The following is a 19,495-nucleotide window of genomic DNA, read 5'->3' on the forward strand; positions in this document are numbered from 1 at the left end:
TTACTCTGCTACCAACTGGCCCTCTAACCAAAGCACCCAGTTCAGTCAAAGAGGCCAACGTCGTGGCAAAGGAAGAGGTCGTGGCTCCAGCCCCAAAGGTCCCACGCCCAATACCAACAAATGACCCGAAGATTCAGGTCCCCTCCCATGCTTCACCGGTCGGGGGCCGGCTAACATCGTTCCTTTCAGCATGGGAGGGAATAACGTCAGACCGCTGGGTATTATCCACCATAGCCCACGGATACTGCATCGAATTCAACGGTTCCCCGAAATACAGACCCCCACGGAACCGACGCATGACACCGGAACACCTCACTGTCATGATGCCTACCTCTAAGGAGCCAGGCCGGGCCCAGCAACCCCAGAGGCAGACATCATTTTCCCCAGGGAAGTCTCAGCGGGCCCAAGTCGGGGCCCTTTGGACTCAGTCCTGGCGCCTTAGGCGCCAGGCTCATAGCGGACCCCAGTCCTGGCGCCTTAAGCCACTCTATTCAACTAACTCCATCCTTCCTTCACCCACACCAGCTCGCATACGTCTGTTACGAAATGTGCCTTGTAATGAAAACTGCTTTGTAACCATCTTCCTTCCACGGTAACCAGATTATGTATGTCCTCATGTAACAGCGCCACGATGCCCCCGGGCTGACGTGCGCTTTAAATAAATCTGAATAAATAAATAAATAAATAAATAAGGCTCATAGAAGAGGATATGTGTTAAGTGCTTGGGTGCACACTTACCTGATGCAGACCTTGCTGCTTCATCCAGGCCCTCTTGAGGCCTGAATGGGACTACTTAACCTGTAGGACTACTTCACCACCCGGGTGTGGTCGGGGAAGGATACATACCTGATTGGTAGAAGGATACATACCAGGAACTTCTTCCAAGGCTATTTAAACCCCACCCGAACAGCCACACATGCTTCGCGTTGTTCTGCACCTAGCAGCTGGACGCTCACCGTGTCAGCTCCTGCATCCTGACTTCAGCCACGCCTGCCAGCACCCTGGAACACCTGCAAGGGGAGAAAGGAAGAGAATAGGAGAAGAAAAGCCCTTACCTGCTAAATCTGCATCCCGGAGTCATTTCTCCAACGGCCCTGAAAAGGAAGACCTAATTTTAAAGGCATTTCTTTCGATTGCTGCAGCGCTGCATTTTACTCACCTTTGCAAGGCGCTTCCATCTTCAACAGCGATCTTCCGGATTCAGCTACGCCCCGGCGCCTAGAGGAAAAAAGACCAGAACAAAGGTGAGAGGGAGAAAAGGAATAAGGAAAGCTGTTTCCTTTTAAGTCTTACCTGTTGGAATATTCCCACTGCATTTCGGGTCCTGCCGCTTCCTGGCATCTCCGGACCCCGGCCCCTATGAGGAAAAAAGACAGACATTGAATGAGCGAATGCAAAGACATTACCTGAGCGCTCATCCAGAACTGTTTCACTTCGGGTCGGCGCCATATCTCCGGCGCTCCGAACCCCGGCCCCTAAGGGGAAAAAGACATAAGCATTAGCGCTTGCTGCAATTAGACAATGAACATTATTATTAAGCTTGAACTTTTGAAGAGAACTTTTACAGCGCCTTACCTGAACAGTCAAGCTTACCTGAACTCCCATCAATCCTCAATCCAGTGAAGTAACTGGGTTTCAACGCGCCCCTGCATCAGAAGCAGGATGGAGAGCTCATCCTTCCAAACCCTAAGGTGAGGCTTCACGGGGAATCGTGGAGGAGGTATCGTGGAGGGTTGGAAGGGAGTGGGAGGCTTGAGCATTGTTCCACAGTTGGTAATACTCCCTTTTCACGCACAGGAGGGTATCCAACGAGCCAGGGAAGCCAGAATAGAGGGGCCCTTCCTGTCCATCTTCAGAGTTCTGCGCCTTCGACGCCGCGCCTCCGTGGGAACCAGGTGAGCGTTACAGAACGCCAAGCCTTACCACAATTTCCCACCTGGGCGCTATGGAGACTTCCGAGACAGATCAGCTGGCCCATCTTTTAGGGGAATTACGGGCAGAAGTGCACTCAGCCCGCCAGGAGAGTAATGCTCTCAGAAGGGAACTAATCCTATCCAAGGAAAGAACTGATGATCTGGCCAAAAGGTTATTGCAGGGCCAGGCAGAGCACACTCCTTTACCTGTTTCCGGAGATATTTCTACAACAATGGGTTCGAATAACCCGGTACAAATCAATCTACCTGGACACATGCCTTTGGCCCCGCCGGAACGTTTTGCGGGGGATCCCAAGAAATATGCTGTTTTTATGAACCAATGCCGTTTACACTTTTTATGCAGGCCCGGGGCCTTCCCCAACGACCAGACCAAAGTAGCCTTTGTACTATCTTACCTCAGTGGCTGTGCTGCCGATTGGTCTATTCCATTGGTAAATCAGGATGATCCCATTCTCGGGGATCTCCAGGGCTTCCAGGCCAGCATGGAAAGATTGTTCGCTCGACACTCGCAGGGACAGGCCCTTGACAACGAACTGCTATCCTTACGACAAGGTAATCAGGATCTTTTGTCCTATATCGCCACCTTTAATAGACTAGTTGTGGAAACCGGATGGCCTGAAAATAAAAGGATCACATTGTTTCATCGAGGCCTGCGCGGAGAGCTTAAAGATGTTATAGCTCAGATAGTAGATCCACCCCAGGCCTGCGCAGACTACATAGACTTAGTGGTTCAACTTGATCACAGACTTCAAAATAGAAAAGCAGATCGGCTCAAGTATGAAACCAGAGTACCTATCAAGACCCACGTTAACTCCAAGAGTACTGACGTTTCCGAACCTATGCAAATTGGCAGTGTTAAAGGACCATTAACGCAGAAGGAACGAGAGAGAAGGCGACAAATGCAACTTTGTCTGTATTGCGGAACTTCCGGTCACTTTCTTCAAAGTTGTCCAGTTAAACCACCCAAGAAGGTGGTTGGAGCCACTGATAACGAGTTATTGACACCTGGTTTGGGAAACGACCTAGCCCGACAAGCGTAGGGGTCCGCTTGCCGAGCTTGAAAACAAACTCTTTGACCTCGCATTTTGTCATGCCAATGGTGCTTGTGAACCCAAAACAGCCTCAGCAGTTGCATGCTATAAAAGCATACATAGACAGTGGAGCTATTGGAAATTACATAGACCGTGAATTGGCTTCCAGGATTAAGCTTCCTCACCGCCCGAAAGTAACCCAAGATGTAATTACTACAGTTGATGGAACCGAAATAGCCTCAGGGCCTGTAACGCATTCCACAGTTATAATCACTCTGGTGGGTCAGGACGGACATCGGGAAGCAATCGTGTTTGATGTGATCAAGGCCCCACAATTTCAAGTACTTCTTGGAATCCGTTGGTTAGAAACACATACTCCGAGAATAGACTGGCGAGCAAAGAAGATAACTTTTCCTGATTGTGAACCAACCTGTTACCCAAGGAATCCAGCTATGGGTCTAGCCTCTGTAACTTCCACCCCTGTACAGCTACCATCTGAATACCAAGAATTCCAAGACGTTTTTCAGAAAGAGCAGGCTAACACCTTACCTCCCAATCGATCTTACGATTGCCAAATCGACTTGGTACCCAATGCACAACTACCTTGTAGTAGGATTTATGCTCTTACTGAACCTGAGAACCTGCATTTGCGCCAGTATGTGGATCAATACCTGGCCAATGGTTTCATTCGCCCATCAAAGTCACCAGTCTCTTCCGCTTTGTTCTTCGTACCTAAAAAGGAAGGAGACCTTAGGGCCTGTATTGACTACCGCGCCCTAAATCAGATAACTATTAAGAATCGTTACCCTTTGCCCCTGATACCTGAGCTTATCGACCAAGTAAAAGATGCTCGTGTGTACACCAAGCTAGATCTCCGAGGAGCTTACCACCTGGTACGTATAAAAGAGGGCGACGAGTGGAAGACTGCATTCCGCACCAAATTTGGGCTCTTCGAATATCAAATAATGCCCTTCGGTTTGTGCAACGCACCTGCCGCCTTTCAGTACTTCATGAATGATGTTCTTCGGGAACTTATCAATGTTTGTGTCATCGTTTATATTGACGACATCCTGGTGTATTCCTCCTCAGAATCTGATCACAGAAACCATGTTAGGGCAGTTCTTGAGAAATTGCGCAGCACAAATTATTTGCCAAGCTCCAAAAATGCGTTTTTCATACCACAGAAGTGGAGTTTCTCGGATTCATCCTGACACCTCAAGGAATCCGAATGGACTCGCGGAAAGTGGACGCCATTCTCAAATGGCCATCTCCTAGCTCTGTGAAGGGAGTGCAAAGCATGCTTGGCTTTGCCAATTTCTATCGAAGGTTCATCCCGGAATTTTCTCGAACTGTTCAACCCATCACAGCTCTCCTAAAGAAAAATAAACGCTTTGAATGGACTCTTGAGGCTGAACAAGCCTTTCAGGACCTGAAAACCAAATTCACCTCTGCACCTGTATTGAAGCACCCGCGCCCAGATCTCCCGTACATCGTGGAAACCGATGCATCCAGTTCGGCCATGGGAGCTGTCCTGTCGCAAAGAGACCCAGAAACTAACCAACTACACCCTGTAGCCTTTTGGTCCAGAAAATTCTCTCCACCTGAACTCAATTACGCAATTACCGACAAAGAACTACTGGCTATTAAATCAGCTTTCAAGGCTTGGCGTCACTATCTTCTCGGTGCAAGACACACCATCACCGTAATTACGGACCACAGAGACGGCCAAAGCTCAATCTTCGCGACAACTCCGATGGGCTTTATTCTTTGCGGAATTTGATTTTGTAATTACCTATCGCCCTGGCTGCAAGAATGGTAAGGCAGATGCCTTATCCCGGATAGGCATGGAAGAACCCAATTCGAGTTTAGAACCTGTGCCAATCATACCGGAACAAAGAATTCTGGGCTTGACTTCATTGCAAACCATTGAGGACATCCAAGCTCAAGTAAAACAGCTTTTTGACTCTTCTGCCTTACTGGAATGGAGTCAAAAGGGTCCTCACTACACCGTTAAGGATGATTTACCCTACTTCCAAGAGCGGTTATTTCTGCCAAGTAAAGAATTGCAGGAACTTGTCATTACCCGTCATCATGAATCATTAATGGAAGGACACCCCGGTATCGCGAAAACAGAAGAAAAGATCAAACGCCACTTCTGGTGGCCTTCTTGGAGAAAAGACATAAAGTCATTAGTGTTGTCTTGCGGAATCTGTGCCCAAAATAAGAGTCAAAAGAAAAGGCCAGCCGGCCTACTTCAACCTTTGGACATTCCACCAGCACCTTGGCACACCTTGTCAATGGACTTTATAACTGACCTGCCTCCTTGTGGTGGTTACAACACGATTCTCGTAATAGTGGATCTATTCTCCAAAATGGCCCATTTTATCCCTTTAAAAGGATTGCCGTCAGCTTCCACCTTGGCCAAGGAATTTATGGAAAATATAGTGCGGTTACATGGTTTCCCTTCCATATTAGTCTCAGACCGTGGAAGTCAATTTATCTCCCACTTTTGGAAGAAATGTTGCCAACTAGCACAAATAGACGTGCGGTTATCCACCAGCCACCACCCCCAGACCGACGGACAAACCGAGAGAACGAATCAGACTCTCGAGCAATATCTGCGGTGCATGTTACACCAATCCGAGTTGAATTGGAAGGACATCCTTTGGATTGCAGAATATGCATACAACAATTCAGTGCATTCTGGAACCGGACAGACTCCTTTTTATACCCTGTATGGTCACCATCCTCGGACCTCTGACCTAGATCCACCTCTGACTCTGGAGATGCCTGCAGTAAATCACCTACATTCCACAATAACCCAAGCCTTCAAAGAAGCTACAACCCACTTACAGCGAGCCAAGAAAAAGTATAAAGAAAACGCTGATTTGCACCGAAGTAAAACTCCTCCTTACCAAGTAGGAGATCAGGTATGGCTAGCAACTAAACATCTACCCCTCAAGGGTCAGCGAACTTTTAATCCCAGATTCATTGGGCCTTACCCCATCAAAGCTATTATCAACCCAGTGGCCTTTAAACTCGATTTACCATCCAACATGCGGATTCATCCCGTTTTTCACGCATCTCTTCTAAAACCAGTACAACCTGGAACCAGACTGTCTGAGCCCCCAGGCCCTGTCCAAATTGATGGAGAATTAGAATTCGAAGTGAAAGACATTTTAGATTCCAAGATAGTTAAGTCGAAACTCTTCTATCTTGTTGATTGGAAAGGATATGGACCTCAGGAAAGATCTTGGGAACCTAGTAACTATGTTCACACACCACGATTAATTCAAAGATTCCATCGAAGATTCCCGCACAAACCAAAACTCCTGGAGGAAAAGACCTTGGGAGGGGCCTTGAGGGGGGGTACTGTCATGATGCCTACCTCTAAGGAGCCAGGCCGGGCCCAGCAACCCCAGAGGCAGACATCATTTTCCCCAGGGAAGTCTCAGCGGGCCCAAGTCGGGGCCCTTTGGACTCAGTCCTGGCGCCTTAGGCGCCAGGCTCATAGCGGACCCCAGTCCTGGCGCCTTAAGAGCCAGGCTCATAGAAGAGGATATGTGTTTAAGTGCTTGGGTGCACACTTACCTGATGCAGACCTTGCTGCTTCATCCAGGCCCTCTTGAGGCCTGAATGGGACTACTTAACCTGTAGGACTACTTCACCACCCGGGTGTGGTCGGGGAAGGATACATACCTGATTGGTGGAAGGATACATACCAGGAACTTCTTCCAAGGCTATTTAAACCCCACCCGAACAGCCACACATGCTTCGCGTTGTTCTGCACCTAGCAGCTGGACGCTCACCGTGTCGGCTCCTGCATCCTGACTTCAGCCACGCCTGCCAGCACCCTGGAACACCTGCAAGGGGAGAAAGGAAGAGAATAGGAGAAGAAAAGCCCTTACCTGCTAAATCTGCATCCCGGAGTCATTTCTCCAACGGCCCTGAAAAGGAAGACATCATTTTAAAGGCATTTCGTTTCGATCGCTGCAGCGCTGCATTTTACTCACCTTTGCAAGGCGCTTCCATCTTCAACAGCGATCTTCCGGATTCAGCTACGCCCCGGCGCCTAGAGGAAAAAAGCCAAGAACAAAGGTGAGAGGGAGAAAAGGAATAAGGAAAGCTCAGTTTCCTTTTAAGTCTTACCTGTTGGATTATTCCCACTGCATTTCGGGTCCTGCCGCTTCCTGGCATCTCCGGACCCCGGCCCCTATGGGGAAAAAAGACAAAGACATTGAATGAGCGAATGCAAAGACATTACCTGAGCGCTCATCCAGAACTGTTTCACTTCGGGTCGGCGCCATATCTCCGGCACTCCGAACCCCGGCCCCTAAGGGGAAAAAGACATAAGCATTAGCGCTTGCTGCAATTAGACAACGAACATTATTATTAAGCTTGAACTTTTGAACAGAACTTTTACAGCGCCTTACCTGAACAGTCAAGCTTACCTGAACTCCCATCAATCCTCAATCCAGTGAAGTAACTGGGTTTCAACGCGCCCCTGCATCAGAAGCAGGATGGAGAGCTCATCCTTCCAAACCCTAAGGTGAGGCTTCACGGGGAATCGTGGAGGAGGTATCGTGGAGGGTTGGAAGGGAGTGGGAGGCTTGAGCATTGTTCCACAGTTGGTAATACTCCCTTTTCACGCACAGGAGGGTATCCAACGAGCCAGGGAAGCCAGAATAGAGGGGCCCTTCCTGTCCATCTTCAGAGTTCTGCGCCTTCGACGCCGCACCTCCGTGGGAACCAGGTGAGCGTTACACTCACTATTCTTCTTCAAGAAGTAGAAGAGCTACTGAAAAAAGAAGCTATAGAGGCTGTCCCCCTATCTCAGGGAACAGAAGGTATTTATTCAGTGTACTTCCTTGTACCCAAAAAGGATTTAACCATGCACCCTGTATTAGATCTGCGCCCAGCGAACAAGTTTGTCAAACCCCAAAAGTTTCGTATGGTGACCTTGTAGGAAGTAATCCCACTATTATCACAGGGGGATTACATGACAACACTAGACATGAAAGATGCATACTTTCATATTTTAATGTTGCCAGCGCACAGAAAATACCTCAGGTTCAAGATAGAGAACAAACACTACCAGTTCAGAGTACTACCCTTCAGGATAGCATCTGCACCAAGGGTATTCACGAAAGTACTGTCAGTGGCAGCGGCCCACCTGCGCAGGTTATCCATCCCGGTATACCCTTACCTCGACGACTGGCTCATAACGGGGGATTCTTACAAAACATGCTTTTCCAATACCCAAAAGACCGTAGACCTTTTGTCCCAACTGGGCTTCTCCATCAACGAAAAGAAGTCCAGCTTAGACCCCAGCCATATCAAACAATTCCTAGGGGCTCTAATTCGAACAAAGGACGGCCTCATCTTCCCCTCCAACGAGAGGGTCCAAAACATGCTGTTTCAGATCCCCTATTATGTGGCAGGTCGAGAGGTGACAGTACGCAAAGCAATGCGCTTGCTAGGGATGATGGCGTCATGTATTTATTTGGTACCTCACGCGCGCTTGCGCATGTGCCCAATGCAAGAGTGGCTTTACAGCCAGTGGTGTCAGGCCAGCGGCCAATGGGAGGATCTAGTGGTGGTCTCGCAGGCCTTGGTTCTCTCGCTACGGTGGTGGACAAGGGAAAACCTGTTATTAGGGAAAACTTTTGCCACACCCGCAGTGGAAGCCACTCTAACCACAGACGCATCCCTTACAGGATGGGGGGCTCACCTATCCCATCAGACTGCTCACGGAGTGTGGACTCCGAGCTTAGCATCCAAGCATATAAACCTGCTGGAACTACTAGCGGTGTTCAAAGCACTGAAAGCCTTTCAGGAACACTTACAAGGAAAGACAGTGATGGTCCTCACAGACAGCACCACAGCCATGTACTACCTCAACAAGCAAGGGGGCACTCACTCTCCAGGACTCTCCAAGCTGTCCCAAAATATATGGAAGTGGTCTCTCAAACACAACATGTTCCTACTATCACAACATGTACCAGGGGAACTCAATCTGCTAGCAGACAAACTCAGCAGAGACTTCCCCCTGCCCAAAGAGTATGAATGGCAATTGCACGAAGACATCGTCTTAGACGTCTTCACGCAATGGGGATTCCCGGAAATAGACCTGTTCGCAACCCTGGAGAACTCAAAATGCCAAAGTTACGCCTCCAGGTACCCCCAGAACCAGTCCAAGGGGAACGGTCTGTCGATTCAATGGTCAGGGAAATTTGTTTACGCCTTTCCCCCGACTCCCCTCCTCAACAAAGTGGTGCACCAGGAGCAGGTTACCATGATACTAGTGGCCCCAATGTGGGCCCGGCAGCCATGGTTCGCTCACTTGATGGAGATGTCCCTATCTCCCACAATGAAACTTCCCTGCCCGTACAACATGCTGTCACAAGACAAGGGCAGGACACTGCATCCATGCCCTCAGACCATGAACTTAGCAGCCTGGCTCCTGAGATCATAGAATTTGGACATTTACATCTCCCACAGAGATGTATGGACATCCTCAGGGAAGCCAGAAAACCTAATACTCGCCACTGCTATTCTAGCAAGTGGAAAAGATTTGTCATCTGGTGTAGAGGTAAGAACATCAACCCGGTTGACTGCTCTGCCACTAACATTATTCTGTACTTGACCCATTTACTGGATTCAGGTCTAGTGTTTAATTCCATTAAAGTCCACCTAGCGGCACTTTCTGCATACACCACTTCCCAACTTAAAGTGTCGTGGTGGAAGATACCAGTTATCAAGGCCTTCATGGAGGGGGTAAAGAGAATACACCCTCCGATAGCTAACCCAGCTCCCGGATGGGACTTAAACGTGGTACTTTCTAGACTCATGGGCACTCCTTTCGAACCCATGCACAAGGCAACTCTTAAATACCTCACTCTTAAGACTGCTTTCCTAATAGCTATCACCTCCATTAGGAGAGTAAGTGAACTACAGGCTCTTTCTGTACTAGACCCCTTCGTAACAGTTCACAAGGATAAGGTGGTTCTACGCACACACCCAAGGTTTGCACCAAAATTCATCTCGAAATTTCATGTAAACCAGTCTATAGAACTACCAACGTTCTTTCAAAACCCTTCCAGCTTGAGAGAAAAAAGTCTGCATACACTAGATGTACGCAGAGCTGTCATGTTCTACATGGAAAGAACCAGAACACTGAGAAAGACTAATCAGTTCTTTGTCTCGGTGGCAGCAGGAAGAGAAGGAGATGCAGTTTCTAAGTCCACTATATCTAGATGGATTGTACAATGCATCACTCTCTGTTTTTCTCTTGCTAAGAGAGAACTACCCTTCAAGCCAAGAGCACATTCCACTCGAGGCACTGGGGCTTCCATAGCATTCATTGCAAATGTTCCCCTTGAGTCCATCTGCAAAGCGGCTACCTGGAGTTCTGTGCACACCTTTACAAAACACTACTGTCTAGATGCACACTCTAGATCTGACTCCCAGGTGGGACAGGCAGTATTAAGACATCTTTTCTCTACTGTTCCTTCTCATAACCCACCGCCAACTCCGGGTACTGCTCGCTAGTCTATGCACAGCATGTGATTCTAAGCAGATTAACAAACATCAGAAGACAATGCATTACTTACCGTAAAAGCATTTCTGATGGTTGTATCTGCTTAGATTCACATGCGCCCGCCCTTCCTCCCCGCTCGGATGGAAGGAACATAGACATCCTTTCCTATATGTCTCTTTTCTGTACTCACTCACGTCTAGAAGGCTCCCTAAGGGCAGAAAAAATACAAACAAAGGGACCTCAACGCGTGAGGGATTGTGGGTACAACGCACGTCACTATAGGGATAGTGTTACAGACACGCCTTGTCGACGTCCCCTTTTCGACTACGAAAAACAAAATGCAATACTCCGCAGTGACCACTGGATGTCGGACCTATGCACAGCATGTGAATCTAAGCAGATACAACCATCAGAAATGCTTTTACGGTAAGTAATGCATTGTCATATAAGTTTTCTTTCTAGGGTTGTACGCCTGTGGACAATTTCATAAGAAATTAACAAAATACAGGGTGGCTTGTGCACAGTTACAATAATGAGACTTTTTTAATGCATAATTTTAGGAATGAATACTAGTATAAATAAATGTGAATGCAGCATTTTGTTTACCCCATTCTTTGCCTTTTCCAGGGGCTCGGCACTGATGACGACACTCTAATCCGTGTCATGGTTTCGAGATGTGAAGTAGACATGCTGGAAATCCGGTCACAGTTCAAGAAGATGTATGGCAAGTCCCTGCACTCCTTCATCAAGGTGAGGCAACAGTAACTTGGAACGTCTTTACAGCACCTTTCGTTCCATTTCTATGGGCCCTCAATTTTTGATTCTGACCTGCTCTTTTAGCAGTACATTGAAGCCTTTGCTCATTTGTCAGGGGGAAACTGACATGTCCTCTAGGCTGTCGGTACTGGGAAACATTGTTTCCCTTAGTCTTGTTACTTTACAAGACTAAGTAACTTATGACCACTTTGGTAAATTTATCATTGTACAATGCATCTCACAAGGCAGTTCAATGGGTACACCTTTTGTTTTGCCCTAGACTAGCACTCAGGTTTTTTTAGTCTTTTAGTTTAGGTGTGCCAAAGGGACAAGCTGGTGGCAGCAGGTACTTTTTGCTATTTTTTGGTGGTTTACTTTAGCAACAGTTGGTAGCCAAATGCGGTAAGGCTAGTGGCCAAACCTGACCCTGCCACATGCTTTTTTTGTTTGTCCCCTGGCCATCTGGTCTATCCCCTCTTCCTGGCCTGTGAGGCCAGGAAAATCCTTACATGGCTTCCAGTGCCGGGAAAGCAGTCTTTTCCCAGGCTACTGAAGGGCCATGGGTGTTTGCTGCCAGGAAGTGGGTTGGGACTGTCTGGTCTCGATCCACAAACTGGTTTCAGTATGTCTGAGTGGTATTCATGAGTTGTGCCCCCAGTGGTCCTGATTGGACCACTGCTGGGGGGTGTGTGTGGGCCAGATCCGTCATTGGCTAGTGGGAGTTTCAGCTCTTACCTGGCCTTTTGTGAAGAGCACCCCAGCACCCATTCCAGAGATCCTGGAAGAAATCAAAGGAGTTGAGTATCCTTTCCAGCTGCAAGACTCGCAAGGAGACTGGACCCGTTGGAAGGATGCATGGCGACCAACTTCTGCTGCCGTCCTGGAAGAGCCCTGTCTTGTAGGTGATCTTCAGCAGCCCTGCAAAGGAGCTGCGACCCTTGGAGTGGAAGGAACATCCAGTCCCAATGTCAGCTCGGAGTCCTGCGAAGAAGAGCCTTTGGAAGTGTCCCTGGACCTCCTGAGTGGAGTGAGTTTGGGCTACCGTGCTGCAGATTTTACTGTTCTGAGGCGGGGCCTGAAACTTGGGGGATCTTCAGCTTGTGCTATAAGACTCACCTCTGTGATCAAAGGGACCCAAGATAGGAGGCAGTCTAACCGCAGCAATCCTCCTGTGTCGCTGTGCATGGTGGCTGTCATCCGAAACTGCTTTCCTACGTCCAGTCCAGTGCTGATGGGGGCTCTGCATAGAGTTCTGCTGCATTCTCCAGTAGGAATACCTTGCACCAACATTTGTCACTGACCAGAGAAGTGCTCGAACCTGCAGTCCCTGGACATCAAGGGTTGAAGCAGACTGCTGGAAAAAACGACCTCGGACCCTCTTTAAAAGACCTGCCAAGTCCTAAGAAGAATTGGAGTACAGTGGGGGTGAGTAGCAGCAATACTTACCTGAACCTCTAACTCCCCTTTTAAAAGTTTTTACAACAGTTTGGCTTTGCCCTTGCTTATTCGTGCAAGCATTCAGAACGTTGGACTTTTTTGTTAGTTAGAACAACTTGTCCTCCATCACTTGGAACTATTCATTGGACCCCAGAGTCCCTACGCTAATTTTTTCCAGCCTCACAAAACTGTATGGAACGTTGGTGAACTTTTGGGCACAAGGCCCCATACATCTTGGGGATGGACTTCTGAAGTTAGTATGAAGCACTACAAGTCCCTAGCGATACAACACTAATACGCGTCTTCCTTTCAGAGGGGTTTTATGTCTTTTGTTTATTTTATTTTGCCCTACTCCAGTGATTGTGTGTGTGTGTGTATATATATATATATATATATATATATATATATATATATAATCTGTTCTTTCTTATTGTGTGGTATTACTTGCTAGTGGTCCTTTTTCTCAGTGTTATATGGCCAGAAATAAATATTTTTATAGTTTATTGTGTTCCCTGAAGTTTCACTGTGTTCAGTGACTTTTCACTGTTTGCTCATTGTGGACCCTTTACAAGCTCACCGCCTATTGAGACTTACACCACTTGTCCACCTACCTTGAACTGGTTTGGCTACAACTCCCAGAGTTGATCCTGTCACTAAACTAGGTTGGCCACCAGGCCACCTGTCATCTGCCATCATACATGTGTCCACCAGGCCAGAGTATAGAAACAGTCCTAACGGGGAACATTTGTGGTGGGCGGGATTATGGTTGTGTGGGGGTAGATGTAGCCCTGAGGTGTGGGGGGGTTTTCTTTTCCGCCTGCCCTGGCCTGATGATGGACCCTTCAAACCAGGCCAGGGAGGTGAAACAGTTCATCCCTCCATAACCAGTGGTAGAGGAAGCACATTTAGGCAACCTGCATTACACCTAGGTAACAGGAGATGGAATACAATCCTAGATGTAAATGATCACATGGCGGGTTATAGGACAACACCAGACCAAGTGTTGTGATGGGCACTATGAACACGCCATATTTATTATGGGTATTTTGTACTGTTACATAGACAATAGAGGTATATGCTAATCAGGCACTCTTTTGTGGATAACAATTGTGGTTTTTCTTTTGTTTTACTAAATTTGTGCTCTTTATTAATTTTTTGTTATTTGTGTACATTTGTACCTTGATAATATATTTGTTCTGTTCTGCATTTGCACTTTGTAATCACTTGTTAGGTGATCAGCACGGGACACTTTATCCAGCACGCGCCACTTTTTGCGATGGTTTTTTATCAATGTGTTTAACCTGTCCTTTTGATAATGTTGTTTGAACTTGAATAGCAATGTGCGTTGTGTTCCCATAGACCTGGTGGAATCAAATGAGTGGTATACTTCTGATATTCTAGGAATTGCAATTACCAAACTCTCTAGAGTTGGAGAGCCTTTTTTCATTACGTTTGTATGTAAATCAGGTCTGCTCCACCATCTCCACGTTTATACCTGGTATCCCCCTGGTTTATATACATAATGATCACAAGACACCAGGGAAGCTTTTTGCCCCGATGTAATTTCTGTTATGATGTATAGACTTGCATCCTACAATGTGACAGTAAATCAAAAGCCTAACACATTAACCCCAGTAATTCCTAGCTAGGGCTGCCTATCCTATCCCATCCTAGACCACACCCGCTCATTCTGCTCAGAGAGAGCCACTGCACTGCATCATAGTGAGAACTTGCGCCCAGTTCTCACATGCAAACAACATTCTGTACTGATCTCTACTTCCAGGACATTGAGCATTCCCCATTGGCTATACAATGTTCGGAGAGCTCTTGGATGGGTTCCCTACTCCAGTCCCTGCCCATTTCTAAAGGTTCTGGAGCACTCATAGTACATAGCTGGCGCAGACATGCTGGCCATGGAGGCTCCATATGGGCTGGCACCCTGCCAATCCCCATCAATCGTAGAACAGCTGCATTCTGTTCCCCCCCCCCCCATCCCCTGCTGATGTAGAATGGCATTGATTAACGAACAACCCTGTCCTAACGTAAGCATTTTACATCCGAACAGTAACTGTCATTGTGGCCAGCCAAAATCCACTTAACAGGCATTGTGCCTTGCATTTAGGTCTTACTTGAGCAGCTACACGACTGATTAATGTTGCTGCCCTGCACCACCATGGGTGACTAACCTGCTCAGATAGATTATGATAAAGGGCCGGCATCTTCATTCCTCTGTGCTTCACCTGGCCTAATGCATACCAATCTCCCCTGCCGCAACCAGGCCACAAGCTACCCAAGGACAGCACGCCTTAGCACCTGCTGAATCACCTCCTGTCTAGCGACCTGAAGAACTGTCTGCCATTCTGACAAGCCCTCTATGAGGCTTCAGTGCCCAAGGGGTCTTGCAAACCCGCTCCAATTCATTCTACTGGCAATTTACCCTGATTGTTGACACAGCGCTTACTTTTTATGGGGTCTCCACACACCTCACCCACGCTGACAAAAGGGGCTTCTTCAGCACCATGCTCACCTCCATAACCGCTCCTATGAAGGGAATTGGGCGAACCATGCTTGATCCATGCACATGGCATGACTGACCCAAGCGCACTTTGGGCACCATAGCACCTTATGCTTCTAGCTCAATGGGTTGCCTGTTCACCATGGCAGGCTTTACTCTTCCTACCTCTGGGGCAGGCTCTTGACCGCCATATTGTTTGTAACTTCTCATTTCGCTAGACACTGTTGTCTTCATATAAGTATTTCTATGTGTTTAAAAAAGTGTCTTCTGTGCATTATGAAGTTGGGTGGATGATTTATAAATGTTTTTGTAGACAAAACGACCCTTGGGTTCTGAGGGCTCAAATAGCACTTTACATTTTCCAAAGCAGACCCAACTACCTCCAAATTCATCCTGCCTCAGACCCTGTGTTAAGGTGCACCCAGGATCACACAATTAGTCAGAGTAACACTCCATGATGGAGGACTCGGGTGCATGTCAAATCCCAGCTTTATTCAAACAACGAATCTAAGCTGGAAAAGCATACGAGCATTTCATTCTCGTAGCTCAACATTTTCAATGATTGCAAGCAAGTTTTGTAACATTACGTCGGCAATGTCACATTATCAGTCTACAAAACCTACGGGGGGATTGGGATTGGTTAATGGTTTGCACTACATATAGGATACATACGGATTATTTACTCTATTGGTCTATACCTATCTAATGGTTCTGCCTGGACCCATCCCACCATAGATAATATTGCTAATACATCATTAAGGTGATTGCAGATTGGTTGGTATTGTCTATCCTAGGCGGTGAGGCACAGTGAAATTCTATTGGTTGGCATGCAGCTCACCAACCATGGACGCTTTGATGAGACGTCAGGTTATGAGCAGAACTTAAGTGGGGGGAGAATTCTGTAGTCTGCCATAATTCCAATGAAAGAATACTCCTGGTCATCCCAAGGTGATGAGGCTTTCCTTATCCTTTGTACTTGGCCTTGTGTGCTGTCTGGTGTCTGTGGCTGTGTGTGTGTTGAGGGAGTTCTGCAAGTGCCTTATCTAGATTTCCTTCTATTTATTGAGATTTAGCTAATTCTAATGTGCATGTTGTGGTCACTTGGGACACTATTCAGTTACTTTATATAAAGTCTTTTGGCTTATTGGTCTTGTGCACCTGGAGATCAATGGTTGGTTGTGCTTTTATTAAAAGTGATTAACCTTTGTAGTTGTGTGAATGGCTGTGAGGGCATGGCTGATCGTAATCCATGGAACTTTGGGGCAGCATCTTCTAAGATAAGATCTTATGTGACCACCTTCAAAAAGCAGCCCACTTCTCTCAAGAGGCTACTGACTGGATCCAATCCTTTCTAAATAACCACACAATGAGTCTTCCCCCTACTAGCAGCAGCTGACCCAACGCCCATCACCTGTGGTGTGCCCCAGGGATCATGTGTTTCCCTGACACTGTACAACATATTCACAAAGCCCCTTTTTGATGATCTAGATGGTCTGGGTATCACCTATACTAATTATGCCGATGATACCCAGATCCTCATCCCGCTGACTGGGGATTATGACAAGGATTTGGCCTTCGTCAATAGAGTGTACCTCATCATTCAGGCATGGATGACCTCACATGGTCTCTGCCTGAATGATGACAAAACAGAACTCCTCATTCTAGGATCCTCACATAACCTTAGCAAATTGGACCAAAACTACGCCTCTTTCATAATTTCAACAATAAGATTACGGTAGTCAAGGAGGTCAAAACCCTTGGCTTCTACCTAAACTCAACTCACTTTCAAAAAACAAGTTAATGCTATGGCTTCTGCCACATCTTACACATGCAAACTTATCAGAGCAGCTAAACCTTTTCTCTCTCCATCCAATTGCATCACACTAGCCAGGGCGTTGATCCTATCCAAGTTGGACTATTGCAACGCACTATATGTAGGCTGTAACAAATATATTGCCAATAAAATACAGATCCTACACAATAATGCCCTAAGAGTGGCCCTGAGTATCCCGAAGAAAGCCCACATTTCTGAGAAGATCCGTCAACTGGCTATCCACTAAAGACAAAATATTCCTTAAATCTGTCTCCCTGACTCATAAATGCCTCCACCAAGCAGCCCCTCAATACCTTATCGCTAGATTCTCCAGACCAACTTCCTCTCGCCCCTCTAGAATAGCCAACTCTAACCTCCTCCTTGGGCCTAGGTTTAAACGCACAATGTCTGGAGGGAACAACTTCCTGGTAAAAGCAGCACAATTCTGGAACTGCCTTCCTCCTACTTGCAGGGAGGACCTTCCCTACCGCCAATTCAGATCCAAGACCATCCTTTGGGTCAAGGTCCACGATGCATAACGACCGCCTGCTCTCTTGCTACCCGGATGCCCCACACCACTGTTTGTAAATTATGTACATTTAGGTTGTCAACTGCGCGGCGCAGATACCTTTCACGAGACAACCGGCATCTTGTATATAATATCGCTTATAATGTTTATCGCTGTAACTTATGCCTCTTCGGCGTGTATTGTTTCTGTATGACGCGTCCAGCACTGTAACCACAGCTGGACCTCATACCTCCTGTATGTAACCGAGCTTTGCAAATACAAATAAGGATTCCATGAGAATCAGTTGAGGGAGCCTGGCGATAACAGCAACCTGGGTGGTGGGCACCAGTATTCGTTGGAGTCCCAGCTTGTAACTGGATTGTTGAAGTGAAAAAGGCTGCACGCCTGGTATGACTCTGACCTAGCTACACTTAAACGTAAGTGTAGGGCGGCTGAGAGGAAACGGAGGACTTCCTGTTCATCCTCTGACAAACTGGCCTGTTGCCTGCTACAAAGGCAATACCGACTCTGTCCTCACCAAGAAGAGTCTACATTCAAGCTTGTGTCTCTGCGGCATCTGACAACTCAGCCGAACTCTTTAAAATCTGCAAGGAGCTGGCCACCCTTGCTGCAGTCTCTACCCCTCCTGTTGCCTCCCAGACTCTTTGCAATGCCCTTGCCTCTCACTTCATTTAAAAAACCCAGGACATCCTGTCCATCCTCTCCACCCAAACTCCACCTCTCCCCTCTCCATCTATGCTTGCTGACCCTCCTTTAGCCACCCCCCCCAACCATCCTTCTCATCCTTTCCTCTTTTCGCCCCTGACGAGGTCGCTAGACAAGTCCGATCTATGAAAGCCTCGTCAAAACAGGTTCATCCCTGTTCCTCTAAAACCATCAAGGACCACATTGACATCTTCGCTCCGGCCCTTGCTGATTTTTGCAACCACTCCTTTGCCTTAGGATCCTTTTCCTCCACTCTGAAGCACTCCTTTGTGCATCCTCTTCTCAATAAACCCACAGCTGATCCTTCTTGTCCAGCTAACTATCGCCCAATTTCCATTACTCCCTTTCTGGGCAAACTCCTGGAAAAGTTGGCCATCTCTCAGCTTAACCTTCATTCCAATTCTGTTGGCTTTCTCCATGACCGCCAGTCTGGCTTCAGAGCTGCCAGAAGCACAGAAACTGGTCCCCTGACATCCGTGAAGATCTGCTCTCCAACCTTGACTCTAACATTCCCTCTGTCCTCACCCTCCTCGATCTCTCTTCTGCCTTCAACAAGGTCAACCATACCATCCTGCTCAACAGTCTCCGTGAAAACCTGGGTATCACTTATCAGGCTATGGCCTGGCTGACCTCTTTCATCTCAGATCGACCTTCCCAGGTCCAACTTGGGTCCTTCCTTTCATCTATCTGCCTCTCTACCTGTGGTGTTCCCCAGGGATCTAACCTCTCGCCCTGGCTTTTCAACCAATATCTGGCAACTCTCGCCCACTGCATTGCCACTTTCTGCTCAAATTTCCAGTGCTACGCTGACAACACAACTCATTTTCAGGATGCCCTCTGCCACCTCCTCTCGCTCTCTCATCTCTGATTACCTAACTGCCATTCAAGATTGGTGTGCCGCCAATGATCTTTGTCTCAATGCCAGCAAGACGGAGATCCTCATCGGCACACCTTCACCATCCTGTCCCCTCACTCTCTGGCCGGCCTCCCTTGGCACTCCTCCTACCCCCACCTGCGAGGCTAAGAACCTCAGGGTCATCGTTGACTCCACCCTTTCCTTCTCCGCCCACATCTCTGAGGTCTCTCAAAAGTCAAATTTCCTACTGCACCTCCTAAGAGGTACTCTGCCTTTCCTCTCCTTCCCCCAGAAGCTCATGGTATCCCAAGCTCTGGTTCTCTCTAGCTTGGACTATTGTAACAGCCTCTTTCTAAATCTACCTGCCTCTACTCTCCGC

At 47.5% G+C, this 19,495-nt stretch overlaps 1 protein-coding gene across 1 annotated transcript in view; it reads left to right on the forward strand.

The window, feature by feature from the left end:
- Nucleotides 1–19,495, forward strand: part of ANXA4 (annexin A4) — a 222,912-nt gene that overhangs the window by 192,644 nt on the left and 10,773 nt on the right. The window contains exon 12 of the mRNA XM_069618906.1: nucleotides 11,133–11,255. Within this exon, the coding sequence (XP_069475007.1) occupies nucleotides 11,133–11,255 (123 nt within the window). The remainder of the gene's footprint in view (nucleotides 1–11,132; nucleotides 11,256–19,495) is intronic.

The sequence above is a fragment of the Ambystoma mexicanum genome, chromosome 10 (assembly GCF_040938575.1).
Source record: "Ambystoma mexicanum isolate Mex_15411 chromosome 10, UKY_AmexF1_1, whole genome shotgun sequence".
Taxonomy (NCBI): Eukaryota; Metazoa; Chordata; class Amphibia; order Caudata; family Ambystomatidae; genus Ambystoma; species Ambystoma mexicanum.